This window comes from Mycteria americana, chromosome 9 (genome assembly GCF_035582795.1).
Source record: "Mycteria americana isolate JAX WOST 10 ecotype Jacksonville Zoo and Gardens chromosome 9, USCA_MyAme_1.0, whole genome shotgun sequence".
Lineage (NCBI taxonomy): Eukaryota > Metazoa > Chordata > Aves > Ciconiiformes > Ciconiidae > Mycteria > Mycteria americana.
Window position 1 is genome coordinate 25494011 of NC_134373.1, and position 19826 is coordinate 25513836.

The 19826-nt window shown below is 38.7% G+C and overlaps 1 protein-coding gene across 6 annotated transcripts in view; it reads left to right on the forward strand.

Annotated features, from left to right (window-relative positions):
- Positions 1 to 16775, forward strand: part of RBMS1 (RNA binding motif single stranded interacting protein 1) — a 149703-nt gene extending 132928 nt beyond the window's left edge. For 5 of the 6 annotated variants that reach the window (XM_075512061.1, XM_075512065.1, XM_075512060.1 and 2 more), the window contains 8 exons: positions 2086 to 2201; positions 3078 to 3127; positions 3221 to 3314; positions 7742 to 7792; positions 9934 to 10044; positions 10722 to 10802; positions 12036 to 12120; positions 15015 to 16775. In XM_075512061.1, the coding sequence (XP_075368176.1) occupies positions 2086 to 2201; positions 3078 to 3127; positions 3221 to 3314; positions 7742 to 7792; positions 9934 to 10044; positions 10722 to 10802; positions 12036 to 12113 (581 nt within the window). In that variant the 3' untranslated portion in view covers positions 12114 to 12120; positions 15015 to 16775. The remainder of the gene's footprint in view (positions 1 to 2085; positions 2202 to 3077; positions 3128 to 3220; positions 3315 to 7741; positions 7793 to 9933; positions 10045 to 10721; positions 10803 to 12035; positions 12121 to 15014) is intronic. The other variant, XM_075512062.1, reaches the window with a different exon arrangement.
- Positions 16776 to 19826: the final 3051 nt, after the last annotated feature.

Consider the following 19826-nt stretch of genomic DNA (forward strand, 5'->3'; position numbering starts at 1 on the left):
TTTGCATTTAAGGCAGTTAACTTCAGTATTTGGATCTCAGGTCTCCCTTTCTGATGGATTTTTTTTTTTTCCTCACTGTGTAAAATCAGAGTCAAAATAATTTCAGACCAGAACCTGACAATTTTACCCATATTGAGTACCATCTTCTGAGATTAACTCCTCTTATTTCAATAGAACTGTATGTGGATTAAAATGCTGCGTGATATGACCAAGGTTATTGGGATATAGCTTTTTATAAAGTAACATCAAATTATTGATCAGCGTATTGATATAGTACCTTTTTGCCCCAGATATGCTGAGACAGAAGTTTTTTCTCATGATAGAAGACCCCAAAGCAAAACTCAATTCTGGGAATGCCAAAAACCCCCTCAGAAATGCAAGATTTTGAAGACACTGTTCTCCAGTTTCTGTCTCCTACTTTAGAGTTTCTATGAATTTCCTTGTGCATTTCCTCCGCTGTCCGTAGGCCTCCAATAGTTTTTCCAGTGTCATTAGCCTCACCTTTCCCTGGTTTATTTTATCATTATAGGATTTTTAATTACAATTTTTTGTAAGATAATACATTTTAAATTAATTCAGTTGTCATGTTTAGTACTAAAGTCTGACTTTCTGATATCAAAGTTATTTGAGTGCTGAATAACAGCGCGTGGGTAGGAGAGGTACAAGTCCCTGATGGATGTGTGGTCCGTGTTGGAGATGAGACGGGGAACCATATACCAGTTCCGTCTCCCAGTCCATCCATCTTTTATAGAGAAGGCTGTCAAAAAAGGTATCATGTAGGAAGCAGATATTTTCCCAGTAGAACCAGAGCTGGTGTTTTAGGTATGCCATCTAAAGCCAGGGGTGACTTGGCCATTAGCGTTAGTTTTGTGCCAATGGTTTAAAAGTCAGGCTCTTTGCCAGGTAATAAGTCTCTGAGGTTTTCCATACCAATCATCTTTTGTAAATGCAGACAGAGTGAAGAGCACATCAGCACTGGCCACGGTTCTACTAATAGATTTTGTTGCATGATATAGATATGCTAAAATTTTTCTTGGGGTTGGTTTTTTGCGGGTGGCCCTCCCACCCTATGTGTTTACTCTACATTTGGAAACTTGCATGTTTTCAGATCCAGCCATGTCTCATGCAGGTGTTTCCAAACAGCAAACGGCTGGAGGAGTGTCATGGTAAAGCTTAGACAGCTCATGTGTCAGGAATTATTGGCAGAGAAGTGTTCACATCCAAGTCATAACAGTGCTTCCACCCTGTGATTAGGGAGGGTGTGGTGTGATGTAGCAGAGCTGGGCTTCAGCCATAGGTACTCAGAAACTATTACAGTTTAAGCTAGAAATAGGGAAAGAATACTATGCAAACTTTTCTTTTCATTGCTTGAATTTTGACATTAGAAATTGAAGTCATGGTCAGGATTATGTTATGCAAAAAAAAAAAAAAAGTACAGCGATACCATTTCATGACAGTATGCAAAGAACAAGGTAAAAGAAAAATCTTGAAGAATATCTCGTTGCATTGTGTGCTCTTTATAGAGCAGAGATAAAAATGGAATGGGCAGTTGTAGCATTTTTTGTGCAAGGTGGCAGGAGATAAAGGTGCCCACTCCACCCTGCTGGGTAGAGTTAAGTGGAGGTACTGTGCCAGCTCTTCTGGCTGTTCTGGATGAGCAGAGCAGTTTGTGTTTTGGGACATTACTGAAACCTCCAAGGAGTGGGGGGAATAATTTTAAAGGCCTTTGGCCAGATTTATTCTCCGCCCTCCTTAGATGTACCTCCTAAGAGGCAAAGCTCAGAATTCAGATGGCATTTCTCATTCATCCTCAGACCAACAGACACATACTCAGAATACACAGACCATGATTCTTTCCAACAGGTTTTAGAGCAGTAATTTAAATCAAATATATAAGGCATTCCAGATGCTCTATTTGTTTGTGGCAGCTATCTTTGTGCTATGCAGAACAATCGTTGATGCTGTAGTATGAATCCATGTTATTTAACTGTCGTATTGGGAATATAGCTTAAAAATAATACCTCATTTGGAGCGCTGAACACCTGTGTATGAACGCTACTTCAACTAATATTCCTTTCTTCTCAGTTCCTGCAGAACCTTTATTGTGCAAGTTTGCCGATGGAGGACAGAAAAAGAGACAGAATCAGAATAAATATATACAGAATGGAAGAGCATGGCACAGAGAAGGCGAGGTGAGACTTGTAAGTCCTCCCTTCAAGCTTTAGTGTGGGTGTACAATAATGAACACTTATGAAAATGATAGGCATTGAGACTTCTTGGCTTGGCTCTTTGGCATATTAAAAATGCGCAAGCAAGTCTTACCTGACAGTTTGCAACTCTATAAAACACTTAACTGTATCTTAAGAGGAAAAAAGGCAAAATGTGAAACACTAAATCCTGCCTCATTGAAGTGACCAATAAAATCTCCTTCAACTTGGTCAGGAATATGCCTGAGATATTTCTCATATTATAAAACTACCTGAAACATAACTTTATTTACATGTAGTAAATAATCCTTTGATTTATGCAGCACTGAAATGCACATCACTTTCATGAGATTAAAATAGTATACCAATGCAATGCAGCATTATTTTTTTTTTAGTCACAGCTTTTTTAGTCTTTAATGTTCAAGATAATAGTTTCATAGGCTTACTGTGGTTAGCCAGCCTAGACACCTCAATTTATATGAGACAAGAAAATTCAAATGTGTCTTCTGAAAAACAGCACTCCCCATTCATTCATATAGTTAATATATTGTAGGCAATACCCTAACATAATCATCTTCATGCCCTGCCTCTCGCACACACACGTTTTCTTAGTCAGGTATTTCATAGATTGCATTTTGTTCCTCATGCTGGGAAGTTGAAACTTGTATTCATAGCTAATATCGCTGACTCTCTTCACTATATAACTCCTTCTGTCAATTAACCTTTCCCTAACTTAGAGTAATAAACTATTTCAATACAAATTTTCAGTTAAAAATAATACAGCTAAAGAAGGAGTAAGAGAAATAATTTACAATCGAGATGAATTTTGTCAACTCTTTCTTTCCACTTTTTTTTTTTTTTTTTTTAAAGGCCGGAATGACACTCACATATGATCCAACCACAGCTGCTTTACAAAATGGGTATGTTAAATAATGGCACACTAAGAAAGAAACAGTTTGCATTATGAAAGATGCACAGACCTGGCATTTAATAAATATTTCTGCATTTTCTAGATTTTATCCATCACCCTACAGTATTACAGCAAACAGAATGATCACTCAGACATCTATTACGCCATATATCGCTTCTCCAGTTTCCACATACCAGGTTTGTATTTAGAACTTAGTAGCTGAAATGGTTCATCGGAGCTTATGTTTATTTATCAATTGCTACATCTGGTTTTATGAATTCTCCAATAATGCTTCATTTTAATGAAGTGGCCTCTTCATGCTGTACAGCATGAAAATGAAGGCCTTAAAAACTAAAAGTGTATTTGTTTCAGTAAGCACGGCAATTTAATGAGATACGTGGTGTCTTGCAAAACAAAGTCTCTAACTTATGCTGATGGCTAAGGTATTTGTAGCCACTTCTGCATTTCATGTGTGATTTTTCATTTTCTCTTGGTCAAGTTCTTTTAATGTCAATAATATATCTTTAAAATAATTATTCTTTATTTAAAACCCTCTTGATTTAGTTCAATTCTATTTCAGAGATATTTCTCCATGCTTTTTGAACTTTTCTCCAGGTTGTTTCAGTGCAAAAAAAAAAGCCCAACAATAATGTGTTACGTAGTTGTACTAAGAAGGGTAGAGAAACTTGCTTGGCATTAGAGAAGGAAATTTGAAGAAGGGTTCAGAGTTCAAATTGCATTATCATTCAAATTCAGTGTTTTCATTTTAGGAGTAAAGCATTTAATAGTCTAGAACTTTTTCTAAACAAAAAGTTACTTTATTTTAAACAATAAATGAAAACATTAATCATGTACATTTTTTGTTCTTAGAGCCCAGTCCAAAGCTTCCTGAAAAGGAATTTTGCTAGGTGTCATCTTGAGTCCCCAGTAATGGATATTGACAAACAATTCACCATGCTGAGAAGTTATATGGAACGGTTTTTGTACTTTGATATAAATCTCTTAGGAATGCTCAGTTTTAGGACATCGTATGTTTCAGTTTACAAACAACTTGCATTTAATGCAACTAGTATGGCAGTCTCAGATGTATGCTCTGTAATTATTACTTGAGACATGCCAATTATCCCAGTGTAAGCTAAATGATCAGCTATTTTGGCATTTTACTGTTTAACACATAGATGAAGTAAACGTCAGTGATTCAGGTCATAAATAACCAAAACCAGTTAAATTTGGAGAATTCTTACTTCTGTATGTCAGGGGAAGGAGAAGAGGCCGTTTGCTTTTTAGTAAGAGAGACGTGCCGAGTTTTCTAGCTTACTATGGGTGAAAATGAATAGAGAAGGCTATGCAGAAGGCATATAGAAGGCTAACAGAGGCACTGTGGGCCATTTGGTCAGTGCAGAAATTTCCCTTGCAGAAATTGCCCCGTACCCTCCCATTCCAGGCGAGAAGAATGAGGAAGAATTCTCTAATATTAGTTTGGAGGTCTAATGCCTTCTTGCGCAAGCAAAGCGTTATGTAGGAGGTAAAACAGTGTACTCTGGGGTAAAGGGCAGCTGGATTAATTTTATATTAATTTCTGAGGTGACTTACACAACACAATGTTTGCTCTCGGCAGACAGTGCTAGTACTGTATTTTTCAGTATATTGGATCATTCTGCTTTCTACACCAATACCTCAAAAATTACAGCAAGTTCTTACCCAGAAAAATATTCCAGTAGAATTGGCTGCTATTCTTTATTAAAATATAAATTATATATCAATATAGGACTCTCAGATATTCAGAATCCAAGTAAAGGTTGGAAGTTGGCACGGAAATATACTTCTTAGGAATATAGTATCACTTTTCTGGGCTCCTTGAGATAGGCAGACCACAATACTGTATGTTTCCAGAAATGTTGTTCCCAGTATTTCAATATACATGGCATGGAGCTTAAATTATTGTGGATGGAGTTACTAACATCATTATGCTTAAAGTGCCACAGTAATAGGAATTGAAAATTAAATTGAAGTATTCTGTATTGGGGGGGAAGGAGGTTCTTGGCCAGAAGAGTGTCACAATTTGAGTATTAGTCACATCTTCATTACTGATCCCTTCTCACTGAAACCTGCAGCATTCTGTCACCTACACAACAGGACATATCACAAGAGCATGATTTATTTATTTTTTCTTTGAGGCATGGTATAACCTGTTCCTAGATTTATTCTTATTAAAGGTAAACAAATTTAATAAAGTTTTGGCTAGTGTTTGTTTCTGCAACTCCTGTATACCCAAATGACAGTACTAAGCCAGTTACTATCATAGTATGAGTAGATTAGCCAAAGCTTTAGTCAGGCTGTACCAGTATTTTTGCCATTAAGCTTTTGCCTGAGGAAAGGGAAGGTTCAAGTGTTTTCCATTTTTGAACTCCTGTTTGCTCTTTTTCTGACTGAAAAAGAAAAAAAATATTACTCTGATTTGAAAGTCAGTACCAAAAGGAGGGAAGAAATATTTCCATCTTGCAGAAAATAACCTCACCTGGATTTTTTCAAGACTGTTTGTCTACCTGTCCTGTTCACAGGACTCTGGGAATGATGGCAGAGGCATTTAAGGGGCTTTAAATGTCTGGCAGCAGTGGTGAGTCGGTTCTGCATGTGCAGCGCAGGCCAGAGTCCTGCCTTGTCCTCCACACCTACAGGAGGTGGAGAGGAAATGTTTCTGTTCTGACCTGTAATATATCTTGCAGCACGCTTTTTCAAAGAGCTGTTGCAACCAGCTCTTTTTAACTAAGATAACCATATAACCTATTAGTTTGCCTTTTAATCTTTTTAGTTTACCTTGTCATGCAAAGTTAGGCATCTGTGGTGGGTTGACCCTGGCTGGACGCCGGGTGCCCACCAAGCCGCTCTGTCACTCCCGTCCTCAGCTGGACAGGGGAGAGAAAATGTAATGAAAGGCTCGTGGGTTGAGATAAGGACGGGGAGAGATCATTCACCAACTACCGTCACAGGCAAAACAGACTCGACTTGGGGAAATTAGTTAACTTTATTACCAATCAAAATCAGAGTAGGATAATGAGAAAATAAAAACTAAATCTTAAAACACCTTCCCCCCACCCCTCCCTTCTTCCTGGGCTCAACTTTACTCCCGAATTTTCTACCTCCTCCCCAACAGCGGCGCAGGGGGACGGGGAATGGGGGTTGTGGTCAGTTCATCACACGTTGTTTCCTTCCTCCTCAGCGGGGAGGACTCCTCACACTCTTCCCCTGCTCCAGCGCAGGGTCCCTCCCACCAGACAGTTCTCCACGAACTTCTCCGATATGAGTCCTTCCCACGGGCTGCAGTTCTTCACGAACTGCTCCAGCATGGGTCCCCCATGGAGTCTCAAGTCCTGCCAGCAAACCTGCTCCAGCGTGGGCTTCTCTCTCCATGGGTCCACAGGTCCTGCCAGGAGCCTGCTCCAGCGCGGGCTTCCCACGGGGTCACAGCCTCCTTCAGGCGCATCCACCTGCTCCGGCACAGGGTCCTGCACAGGCTGCAGTGGATATCTGCTCCACCATGGACCTCCATGGGCTGCAGTGGATATCTGCTCCACCGTTAACCTCCATGGGCTGCAGGGGGACAGCCTGCCTCACCATGGTCTTCACCAGGGGCTGCAGGGGAATCTCTGCTCCGGTGCCTGGAGCACCTCCTCCCCTCCTTCTTCACTGACCTCGGTGTCTGCAGAGTTGTTTCTCTCACATATTCTCACTCCTCTCTCCGGCTGCAATTGCTGTTGCACAATAACTTTTTCCCCCTTCTTAAATATGTTATCACAGAGGCGCTACCACCATCACTGATGGGCTTGCCCTTGGCCAGCAGCAGGTCCGTCTTGGAGCCGGATGGCATTGGCTCTGTTGGACACAGCGGGGGCTTCTAGCAGCTTCTCACAGAAGCCACCTCTGTAGCCCCCCCGCTAGCAAAACTTTGCCACGCAAACCCAACACAGCATCCTACCTCAATTTAAGTATTTGGGTAGTCAGTGTTTTTGGAGAGAAAACATGCTAGTTGCAAGAGCCGGGATGCTCATCAGAACCTTCTCTTCCTGTGCTTTGGGAATAACATACCACAATGTCTTGGAGAAGAACAATTCTCCTAAATCTTCTCCTTGTTCCTGGAACAAGATTCCAGCAGAATTCCTCGTTTCTTTTTCCCTTGTGAAAATCCAATAATTAATTTTATTCCGATCACACTAGAAGGCAAATGATGCTATACCTTCTGAGATCCCGATTACTTTTCCCCAAAGGAATTTCAAAGACAGAAGGTGCCTCCTTTTTCAACACAGCAGAAATCTCTCATGCATCTGTTTGAAGCCTTTCAGTGTGCTTGGTAAAGTTTCTGAGACCTGCACTAAAAACATAGTATACTGTTCTGAAAGGTGCATGTGGTATATTGTCTCCAAATCTTGTTTCTGATTTACAGGTACAGTAAATACACTTTTCATAGAAATCAATGTTCTCTATAGAGTAACTAATTGCATTTAAAACTGAATAAATAAGGGAGGGGGCTTGTTAACATGATTTATTAAATTATTGCTATTTCTCAGTTGGAGTATTCAGGAAAAGAATGACTAAAACAAAAAATAAAATACTGATTTTATTCTAGGTTCAGAGTCCTTCTTGGATGCAGCCTCAACCATATATAATGCAGCACCCAGTAAGTTTTTATGCTTCTCTGTTGTTGTGTTACTGATTGTATAAACACTTTACATACTTTAAACAACAGGAAGTAAGTCAATTCCTGCCCAATTACTTCCAGAGTTTTGACAATTACATCATGATTAAATCATGGATCAAATGAAAAAAGAAACCAAGATAGTAACCTGAATTGGGGCATCATTTTATTAGGAAAAAAAGAAAGCTGCCTTCAGGTTATCGAGGTGATGAGGACAATTAGAGTTACCAAGTCAGCATCCTGAGGAAACTTTTTTTTTTTTTTTTTTTTTAAATTTAAATGAAGGCACTTTGCAAATACTAATGTTTTACATACTGTTTACCTATCAGGAGCTGGAATTGAAGACCCAAGGTTTTAGAATGGGTCTAGCATAGTTCAGACTGCATAATTTGTGAAAGACAGATGGATGTAGTGATACTAAATGATATTATGGGCACTCACTTGAGAAAACCTGCATAGCTTGTTCTGGCTTCACCGCTCATGAGTAATGCTAGTCTCCCTACACTTTTGGCTGTGGCATCTGTACCAGACTGTCAGGCATTCTAATCTATACTCTCCCATGATATTTTGCTTCTTATCTATGTCATTTGCCAATTAAATACCATTATATCTGAGACTCACTAGGTTTCTTGAGATGAGCATTACAAATAATAACAGGTGCTTTAATATATGCACTCTTGTAGTTCACAAACAAGTCTGTTTCCAGATACAGAAAGGATATTGTCTTGACTTTAATTAGCCTCCCCATGCAGATTATAGAATGTAAATCTTCTTGGCAGAACACTTTCTTTTTCTGCATACAGAGAAAGGTGATACTGAACCAGAACACTCTCTCACACACTTAATTGTTGTTGTATTTGTTTTTTGATGTTAAACATGCATGCACACAACTGTTTTTAACTTTTCTATCAACACAGATTTTCATAAAAAACCATCTTGCAAATCATGCTGTGAAAGACACAAGTTGATATGTTATAATGCTATAAGGTGTATTGGTTTCACAGGTATACAAGACGAGATTTCACAGTTGAAAATAAAGATCTAGATTCCCGACTTCAGTTTTGGCCTGTGCAAAGGCTGGTGCTGTCTTGCTCATTTGCTTTGCAGAGAAGCCTGCAGACTACAGACAGGAAATTCTTTTAGTGTTTGATGTGCCTGTGACTCATTTCATCTACACTGATCACATGGTTGTTTTTCCAACTATACTCTGTATGGTTTTTTTCTTTTTTCTTTTTAAGGATTAGTTATTGATTCAAAATACTCGCTTTCAGTACACTGCAATTATTTCTGTTAGTTTTGAGCCTCCATCAATTTTAATCAACACATCTGCAAGCAGAAGTCATACAAAGTATTTGGAAATGTGTTTTTGTAGAACGTGATTGGTAGAATGAAATTTGTTGGTAACCCTCCATTTCAGATTACTCTGAAAACCTTATGAGCGGGCCCTCCATATTTAGCAATCTCAAGCGTTTAAAAATTTGACATATACTTTTTATGAAGTTAACAAAATGGTACAGGAGTGATAGAAAGATCATCATAGTAGCTAGTGTTTAGACAAAGAATCAGCATTGCTAACCCACTTTTCTAAAACACGTGTGCTAATGAAACCAGCCATTAAGTAGTGCAGCTGTCTTGTGTGTGAACATCGCATGTGACGGGCAGAATTCTCCTAACACGAGTGTACCTCCAAAGCCTCCATTCCTAAAGATGAGATAAAAGTTTCTTCCTACAGCATGAAATTCCAAAGCTTAAGCTAAGGGAATCTGTAAGTGAATCTATACCTGGTAATGTGTGCAGATTTTTGCTTTACAGTTAGCATCCGGTTAAACTCGTATTTTACAAAGAGTTTTCAGCAGGTGTCTCAAGCGCGTTGTACATCAGTTGCGTGTTCAACAGGAAGTCAAGGCAGGTCTTACCCCATTACCAAACTGTGCAAAACGCATCTGCTTGAGTAGACTGTTCAGAATGCCCCAGACCTGCTTCCTGAGTCAGTGCCTGGGATTAAGGAGAGTTCTAGTGGTGTATCCCCTCGGAAGGACAGCCCATACTTAGACTCTCAAATCAAAATGTAATTAAAATCTGAGTGTTGCCACAACCATTTCTTTCTTTCTCTGTTTTAATAGGGTGCTGTGCTGACTCCCTCCATGGACCACACCATGTCACTACAGCCTGCGTCAATGATAAGCCCTCTGACACAGCAGATGAGTCATCTTTCATTAGGCAGTACTGGAACAGTATGTAGCAATTTAATACAAAATAGAACTTGCACAAGTAGAAAATAGTGCGTGTAGATCGCAGTATGCATGTGCAGCTTGCATGTAGAAAAAAAGTAATCCTTTAAGTAGTCTTTCATCCAATAAAATATTAAGAACTGTCTCCTTTTTAAATCATATTCAGAAGTTTTTATTCAGTCTGTTAGCTGATCACAAATTGGAAATGAGTAAATAAAAATAGATCAAAGCAAATGAAAGGAACCCAGGAGGTAACTCCAGAGTTATCAAAAAAGAAAAAAATAGGTGTGTTTACTCTTCAGGAGATGAGAGTTGCAGAAAGTAATACCAAGTGTGGAACAGAAACTAAATCAGAAGAAGAGATGCAGGCTAGCTTCTAAACTGAAAGATCCTTCTTTTCTGAGCAGATAGAATTAAAAAAAGAAAAGATGATGATCAGGATTAACAGAGAAGGAAAAGTCCTTTACCTAGTCTTTGAAGTCTAAATTTGAGTTTCCTCAGAACAGGTATCTCACTTTTCTGAAAAGCCTGTTCATTTCAGACACAAAAGTCTTTCTCATGTATATATTGCTTTAGGGAAACAGTCAATATCTGTTAAACAATATCATGATAGGTATTTCGAATACTCTTGAATTTAGATTGGGCTTTAACTCAACTTAATGGACTCTCTGTCTTTCTAGTACATGCCAGCCACAACAGCTATGCAAGGAGCCTACATACCCCAATATACCCATGTCCAGACAGCAGCGGTTCCTGTTGAGGTCAGTATATTTTATAAAAGACCAGAGATAAGAGACATGAATGTGATAGAATTTTTTGCTAGGAAAACTACTGTTTAAAGCTAACATTTTAACTGTGAAAGTACTGTGAATACAATGTATATTAAAACTATAAAGTGTCATTATTCTCAACTAATATAACTAGTATTAAAACAAAGAATGACCTGTACTTGTAGCAGTACAGTACTTGGAGCAGTCCCCCATCTGACCATAGCTCAGACGAACTTTGTGTTTTGTGAAACCTAACTTTCAATAGGAACAAGCCAGAAGGTATACTGTAGTTTTGATCTTTCATTTAGTTTTCCTGTGAGCAAACTTCTCTGCCGATAGACCATGATTGTAACTTTTTGCAAAGAATCCCAATTTTACCCTGGCATCTCAGGATACCTTGGTAATTTGCCTAATAAACCCCTCTGCAAGCCCAACTGAAGAGCATAACTAAATGGTAGACAATAGTTTGTCTACTATTTTGTCTTACCGTACACCCTTTCATAGGTCGGTACTTAACAGAGGAGCTGGACAAGGTATGCTGCAGCTCTTGTATTCAGAATGAGTGCTAGACGGTCTCTTCCAGAGCCTGTAAGAAAAAACATTTCATTTCAAAGTCTATTTGTCCAGAAACTCCAGAACTTGTTTGGTTCAGTTCATGCATCTGCCCGTGTGGGGGGCAGACAGAAAGGCTTTTGGTAATTAGCTGATTGCACTATCTGCCAGAGCACTGTCAGCTGAATTAATTCCCTGGTTTCTGGGGGTCTGTGTGCAAAGTCCCAACTACAATTCTTTGTGTTGCCTAGCGCCAATCACACCACGGTACTCAAAGCAATAGTGTTTGTACATGTGGTAAGTAGATCTCATTCTTCTTACTGCCCCTCAAAAGGAGAGGGGCAGAATGCTCTTTTGCATTTGCAGATAGACAATATACTAGCAGTTATTTGCTCCCTCTATGTATTTATTTCTATAATGTCAGAGGTTTTTTTCATTATCATCAAAGCAGCTGGGGAAATAGAAGGTTTGCATGATCATTTTATTTATCTATTTGCTGAAATGTAACTCAATGCAAAGTTAACACCTCAAATTTGGAATAGCCCACTTGAGAAATGTTAGAAAGACTTTAGATTTGAAGACTGTTAATTGCATGAGTCGCATGGAAATACAGATTGCAGATAATGCTGCCTGATTTTGTGTCTCATGTCTTGTGTTCCATTTTATTTGCAGGAAGCCAGTGGTCAACAACAGGTTACAGTAGAGACGTCCAGTGATCATTCTCCATATACGTATCAGCAAAATAAGTAACTGTGAGGTAGGGGCTCATCCTGTGACATAAAAGATGTGAATTCAAAGATATTTCATAACTTGCAGTACTCTGTATTGAAAAGTCTTTTTTTATATCATATAAATAACACTGATAATATCTGGGGACAGGCAGTGAAGTTAATTTGAACTTGGCCAGACTTAGAAGCCAGGAAAGGAAGTACAGGTTCCAGAAGTGAGTTAATGAATTATGAGTAATAGTGTTTTAATAATTTCTCTATAGCATAACTGTATTATGTTGTATTTTAATTTGTTCATCTTGGCAGCATGCTGTATACAAGAATAACAATGAATTAGCACAAAAATACTAGAATCACAATGCTAAAGGGAACTGTATTTATACGTATAATATCCTCTAGTTCTGTGGTACATGTAAGATTTGGAAGCAGCTTTGTGACTAACTTACAGACCACAGGCGGGGGGTGATCTGGTAGAAATCCTTGCTGACCCCTTCTCCTGAAGACTTCCCTGTTCATCCTTTATTCTAGGAAAAAGCAGTTTGGTCCAGAATTTCATCAATTAATTTTTAAGCCACATCCTAGCTTGGCTCTAATTCCAGAGTTGTTTTACTTTCCTACTCCAGGTTGCCTCTGGTTTTGCTTGCATGGCCTTTCTTTACTAACCAATCATTAGCTTTACCTGAACTCCTTCCATGCAAAATTTTTGCTTTCTGTAGATTGCCATCCTGAAAATATTGTTTGTACTAACCATCCCCTTCTCCATCTTCCATGTTTTAAAATTCTGGAATTTAGTTGTTCCTTAACTCAGCTTTTTCTGAGTGCTTTGTAAACCAGGCAACTTGACTACATAATTTTTTTATCACATTTTGTAAGACCTCATAGACTGAAAAGACCTGTTCAGCTGCAGTGATGTGCTAGAGGCCATCTTAGAAGGGTTTTTCTACAGCCCTCACAGCATTTATTAGATACTCAAAAATCATAATCAGTTATGTGTGAGGAACTTCTTAATTGTGTGATATTCTCCCTAAAATGTATAGATCTAACAGTACACACGTTTTGCCGTTACCTTTGATTTTGCAGGTCAGCTGTGTTATTTGACAACACTGCTCTCATCCCTGTTATTGGCATAACGACTTCTTATATGTTCAAGAATGTAAAGATAGAAACAAACCAATGGGGAAACTTCGCACATTCAACAGACGGCACAGTCTGCATAGCGCAACATATGACCTGTGTTTATTATTGTAGCCCAGCCAGATGCCGGCATCTAGAGAAAGCCCACATCCTTGATTTGCAGCCAGGGCAGGGAGAAAGCAAAGCCACAGGCTCTTCTCATTATCCATCTCTTAGTGTTAAAATCATGGCTCCTGCATGTTTCCTATGCCAAGGCTATTGGCTGGTGTTAACCGCTTTTCAAGGAATTATTTGTTTTGCCTTAAGTCTCCCCTGTGGGCATGTAAAACCTCTTTACCAGTAGAGATCCGTGATAGACGGCGAAGCGTAATCCTGCGTGTCATCTCCCCGTTCTGCCTCTCTCTCCCAGCCTGTCAGTATCTTCCCCATAGGCTGGGGCCAGGCAGGAGGAGCAGTATTTAGCCTCCTGAAAGCATGAGATGTGTTGCCATCTGAGACACATTTTATAATGATGACTCTGTGCAGAATACCGAGCTCTGCGAGCAACCCTGTGCGTTTGCTGTAAGCCAGTTCTCTGTGTATTTTATTCTCCAGAGAAGTACTGTTACCTGTATTTATATGCAGTAGGAGCCAGTGAAATCTATGTCAGCGATGGCTATGGCAGTAGGCACGTGGGGAAGGTTAATATTACTCAACTGATTTCAGCCTCAGAGTATGGCATTTGGTATTTCTGTCCCTGGAACATGTTGGTACTTGTCATTTTTCAGACAGGTGAAGGGGAGGGAATTGACAGTTATTTCTTGCCCTAAATACAGGGAACACTGCGGTCTCTTAATTGTTGTGGCTTCACTACTATTGTCAAATCGAAACTTCTTTCTAAATGCACATGCGGCACTTTTGGGAATGTCCTATTAAAAGTCAGTATACATATTGCCATAAATAAGAGGTAAATGACAACTAGCACATTTGCACAAGTGGATGCAGTCAATCAGAAATACACAGCGTCTTTCCTTTAATGGCTACATTTAATAACTTCATAGCTTCTTTTAAAAAAGTTGCTACTATGTGAAAATAGTCAAAGACCCTTGAAAAAACCCTGTGATAATTATATATGCACCTATAAATGTACAAACCTTAAAATACCAGACTTCGTCTTGCCTAGAGAAATTCAAAAATTGTCTAAACTTTTTTTCATTAGCTGGGTATTTTTTTAAACCCATATGGCAATATAAGCCAATATAGTAAATTGAGAAGTCTTCCTTCAAATTTAATGAGCCCTGAATTGCTGTTAAGTATTAAGCGTCGCGGAGGCACAGCAGCTGTCTCTGCGTTGGCCGTTGTAACTTGCACATAGTCTCCCTGAGGCTGCACCGAAAGAAAGTTGTGTTCCTTTTCCAGAGATCAAAAGCCTTGGAGATGCCGCAGGAGTAAGCTCACACACTCAGCCGCTTTTGGTCAATTAAAAGGAAACAACAATAACAAAACAACGAAGAAGGAAATAGCTTTGAGTGCAGTCTCACGGTTCCCCAGTGGGAACTCCGCATGCTGAACGGGTATTAGAGGGGGAAGATGCACTGCAGGCTGTAGCCTGGCAGAGAGCCTTACCCTGGGAAGGAAGGGCCAAGCACCTGTAGTGCCGCCTCTGTTACTTCTCCAAGTTGTACTCAGATTAACTTAGTCTTCTCACAGCTGTCCAAAATAGGAAATGGTTTAGTTTTATGGACAGCTACTCTAGAAAAAACCCATGCAATTATAACTCTGCTCTAGCTCTGACCTTTCTGTGTTACAGGTGTCCAGTGTTGACCTGGCCTGGAGAAGGGTGCAAAGGCTGAAACAATCATGGATTTTCCTGATCAATTGTGCTTTAGGAATTATTGACAGTTTTGCACAGGTTCTTGAAAATGTTATTTATAATGAAATCAACTAAAACTATTTTTGCTATAAGTTCTATAAGGTGCATAAGAAAAACCTTAAATTCATCTAGTAGCTGTTCCCATGAACAGGTTTATTTTAGTAAAAAAAAAATTTTTATCAAGTGTTATGACGCAAAAAAAAAATATTCAAATTTCTGGGTATGCACAGATGACCACGAAGACTTACTCACGTGCATGACAGAATTTGTGTTTTGGTTTATTTTTATTTTGTTTGTTTCTTTTTTTTTTTAATTGTATGAAATGGGTTTTCTGAAGTTTCAAATAGTAAAACATCTAAGATGATGTTCTGTGCTTGCAGTGTGTGAGTGTTGCTTTAGTGCAGTGTTGCAGTTATAGTGTCTGGTCTTTTAGCTTTCTGTTTTTCTTTTAATGTAGTGTGAAGTGTCTTATCCTTTTCTATAAATTCCAATTTGCCTTAAATCTTTCAATGCTGTAGCTGTTTCAGTAAGTAGTCCAAACTAATGGTGTAGAATGCTTTGACCAAATGAGCTGGTCTATTATGCCTTGTAAAACAGCAGCATAGGGCTTTTAAAGGTAGTCAATAAAAATTGCTGAAAATTTGGCTTTTTTAATGTGTAGTAAGTGTTTTTAATGATTTTTCACATAATATGTAAGGTAGTGAAATGCAAGAGGGGAAAAAATGTTTTGTGTGAAACACATTTTCTGACTGGGGAAATTTTAATAGGATAAATTGTTTGTAAGGCCATATGCCAATAGTTCCCTCTGGTAGTTTGAATGATTTAGGAACTCTGCTGTATGATGCAATGTAAAATCTTTTTTTGCCTTTTTTCAGAAACTAACTTGATGTTCTAGTTTTAGCATAGGTAGAGTAGGGAGTTTTGGGGTGGGGATATCACCGAATGTTTTTGTCCTTCCTTTATACTAATGATAGTGCTTTAGGATGAGGATTGTGCTGAGACTTAGCAAACAGAAAAGTTGCTATTACAGCAAAATGGCAAAAGCTTAAAAGACTCGTTTTCAAACATAAGCTGAGATGTAAGTAGAAGCATAATTGATTGGGTACTAGCTCTCTATAGTAGGTAAATAAAAATAAAAAGACTTGGCACTTTTAAAAGGTAACTTTACCAAAGAACAAAGAGCCAGTAACCAATAATTCTGATTTGTCTCAGCATTACGTCTTCTGTACTCTTTATTTTTGCCGGACCAGTTTGCGGTTAGGAGAATGTGCCTTTTTTGTACATTTGCATTTAGGTTTTATAATTTTAATTGATGTATGGACACAAAAGCATGAAGGAAGACTTGGATCCAAGCAGTGCCACACTTTACATCATCACTACAAGTGTTAAGTGTAAAGAAAACCAATTTTGAAACTATGAAATTCCTGATTCATAAATACACAGTTATTTGTACTTCACATATTAGATAATTCACTGCTACTAAAGCTCTTTATTACAATTGCATACGTTTTAAATCGAATGATAAATTAAGTTGTCTTCCAAAACTGTGTACTTCTCTGGTCAGCTGTATATGATCAGTTATCTACCTCAAAGTTTATTTCCTTTTGTATTGGGACAGGTTGCTGGCCCTCCCTGTTTCCACAGACCAAATCATCCTAGCTCGGGAGCTAGGGCTAAGCAGTTGTTTCTTTCAAGTATTTTTTAGTTTTTAAACTTTGTGTGAGTATTGGAGTATAGATGTCGGTGACATTTCATAGTTTCAAAAGTAAATTGCTGCTCTGAGAAGTGTAGATTCTAGTGAAATACATAGTCATAAGAGATGTGTTTTTGTTTTTTCTTTTTTTAAAAAGTTGTGGTATTATTGGTTCTATGCTCCCTGGAATATTACTGCTTTGTAAAAGTCCAGACTTCCTGCAGCACCTTGCCTGTATCTGGTAACTTTCCAAACCTGGATCTCTCACTACTTGATATTTTTGCGTTAATTAAAACTGCAGTATGATAGCTGTGTTAGAGGGAGGGAAGAGCTGCTGCCAGAAATGTCTGAACTAAGTGCCATACTCATTGTCTGGGTAAGATTTGGGAAATTTAACCTCTGTACATAAAGAAATAATCAGTTACTTAAACATCACATAGTAGACAGCCATTAAATTATAAAAAATTAATTTATGAAGAAAGACCTTTTGTACAGATTGAAAAAAAAAGATTTTCATAGAGATATCTATATGATCAAGAGAGTTAATTTTTTATTTTTGTTTTACTAGTGCCACAAACTTGCCAGTGGTAACTTATTTGTCCGGTTCAAGATAACTCTGTAGTTTTGTTTCCTAGGACTTGTTGTTAAACGCCAAAAGACATTTTTGAACTGTAAATTTGATTAGATTGTTAGCTTTTTTCTGTTTTATTTCTTTGAAAACTTTTGAATAAAAAAGATCCAAAAAAAAGAAAATACGTCGCCTTTTTCCTTCAGCTGCTCTTTTATTGGGGGAAAACCCAAACAGGTTATGGTAAAACCTTTGTGTTTATTTTGAAGTGCTCGGAGTTGCTTTCTGCTTTACAGTCTGGGTTTTTTCCTCCTCTATCTTTTGTTAAAATCAAATTTTAACTCTTTCAAACCACATTAGTCACACTTACTCTTTCAGACAAAACAGGAAAAGACGTATGAAAAACACATGATGAAATATCTGACTTGCATGCAAGAACTCTTGTTCTGTGTGTCAGCCCACACTGAGAGTTGTATAGTAGCACACATATACTTATGTACTACATATTCTTATGTACTACTATAGTAATACAACTACACTTACACTGTAGTTGTAAATGCAAGAAGTAAGGGTGGAGATGGAGGGTCACTGTGGTAGTTCATCGTGTTGAGTTGCTGCCTAAACGTCCTTTTGTCTTCCCCAGTGCACTGGCGTTGGCTGGCATACCCAGTTCTGGAGAGCAGAGGTGGTACTTCACTGGAATTAAAAATTATCCCAAGTGTTCGCCTTCCAGCTGCAATCTTTGAGCATTTTATTTCTTTAAAGATAATCTCGGATTTTATTATCCTTTTGGCAAGCTCACCACTGCCGATGGTGTGTATCAGACAGAGGACTGCTCTGCTCAAAGTAAGGCTTGGAAAAGAAATAAGAGTGAAATGTCAACTAGCGTGTCTCCTCAGCCAAATACGTTTCCAATCACACAGTCCTCAACACAGCTTTGTATCGACGTGTATGGCAGGAGAGGGGCTCTGACCTAGTCTTGAGTACCCCAGGCTGCACCCAGAGGCAGAGAGCAGTGACTGGGTGATCCAGTGGGCTCCTGCGCCTTGCCACCAGTGCTGGATAGGCAAAGGGGAGGCTGGCTCGCTGCAGGCTGTGCCACCCTGGAGAACCCTCCCCCCGCTTGGGAGACAGTCCTTTACGTTATACACCCAGTTTTTGACATAGCCCAAGGACTCCGCCAGCCCTGCGACAGGCCAGGCAGCCTGCTGGGCGGGTCAGCTGGGGTCACGCTGCAGGCAGCGCGCAGCCCGAGCTTTCGGTCGCACGATGCTGATGCGAGATATTGAGAACAGATGTGTTTCCAGTAGAGCTAGCGAAAGGGACTCACCTAGAGGTTAGCAAACTTGATTTACATTAGCTTATGCAAGAAAGACATCCTTGACAATGATGGCTCTTATTATTAATGAAGAGAAGAAAACCTCATAATGTATGCTGCTAAACACATTTAGACTCCTGTAACTGAAGAAATGCCATTTTACTACTTTGTGGTAATTTAAATACTGGCCCAGTACGTTGCCTGTCTAAAATGCAATGGATGAGAAGATGAATACAGAAAACTTAAAGGATTTTGTTACATTATTCTTATTCACCGCCATACTGAATTAATCTCAAATTAGTAAGTGGTCTTTTTGAATGAAGTATGAATACTACCTTACAAAAGCTATATGTAATAGACTCAGAGTAATGCAGGTTGGAAAGACTTTTTGCTATCTATTGGCTTTTCTAATTAGCCCCGTGATAAACTTAGCTCTCTTACCTTAACTCCAAATATATTTGGTAAGAATGAATGCCTTCAGATTAGTACCTTTTGCCTGATATAATAAGGTTGTGTGTATCATTTGTATCAGGCAATCTGCAATAATGCAATGTCTTTATACAAGATTTTTTTATTATATATAATAAAACTCATTTATTACCAACTGGCTTGTTCAAACATTGACTCCATCCTGTTGCATACAGTTTGTTTTGAACCCTACTTGCAAACATGCTGTTAATAAAATGTTTTACCTCTTAACAAAGACTGATAAGCATCATGTTCACGTAGGATGATTTTAAACTGATACAAATATTTTCTGCAAGATTATGCACAGACCCTATTGTTTGTTGGTTGTTAGCAATTAGAAAGTAGTCTTTCTTTAGGCACTGAACAAAATCTTTTTGTCTTTCTCTGTTTTTGAAATTAATGAAATGGGCAGGTGCAAGAGGAGTGCAAGTAATGCATTAACAGCAGTGTAAGAAAGTACTCTTGATCAGCTGAGCCCTGCTAATGACTGTGCATATATTGGGCTAGAATATTTGTGGAGTAAGTCAGAGTAGTCTGAAGCACTTTCCTGGTACTTTTTGTCAGTTTTTCTCAGGAAAAAAAAATTTAAAAGTGCTGTTTTGCTCTCCCCTTCTAGCTTTAATTTATGCTATGGTACCTCCACCATACCAGACAAACTTGATGATTGACTAAAACTGTGCCACCTCACTTTCCACAGAAACA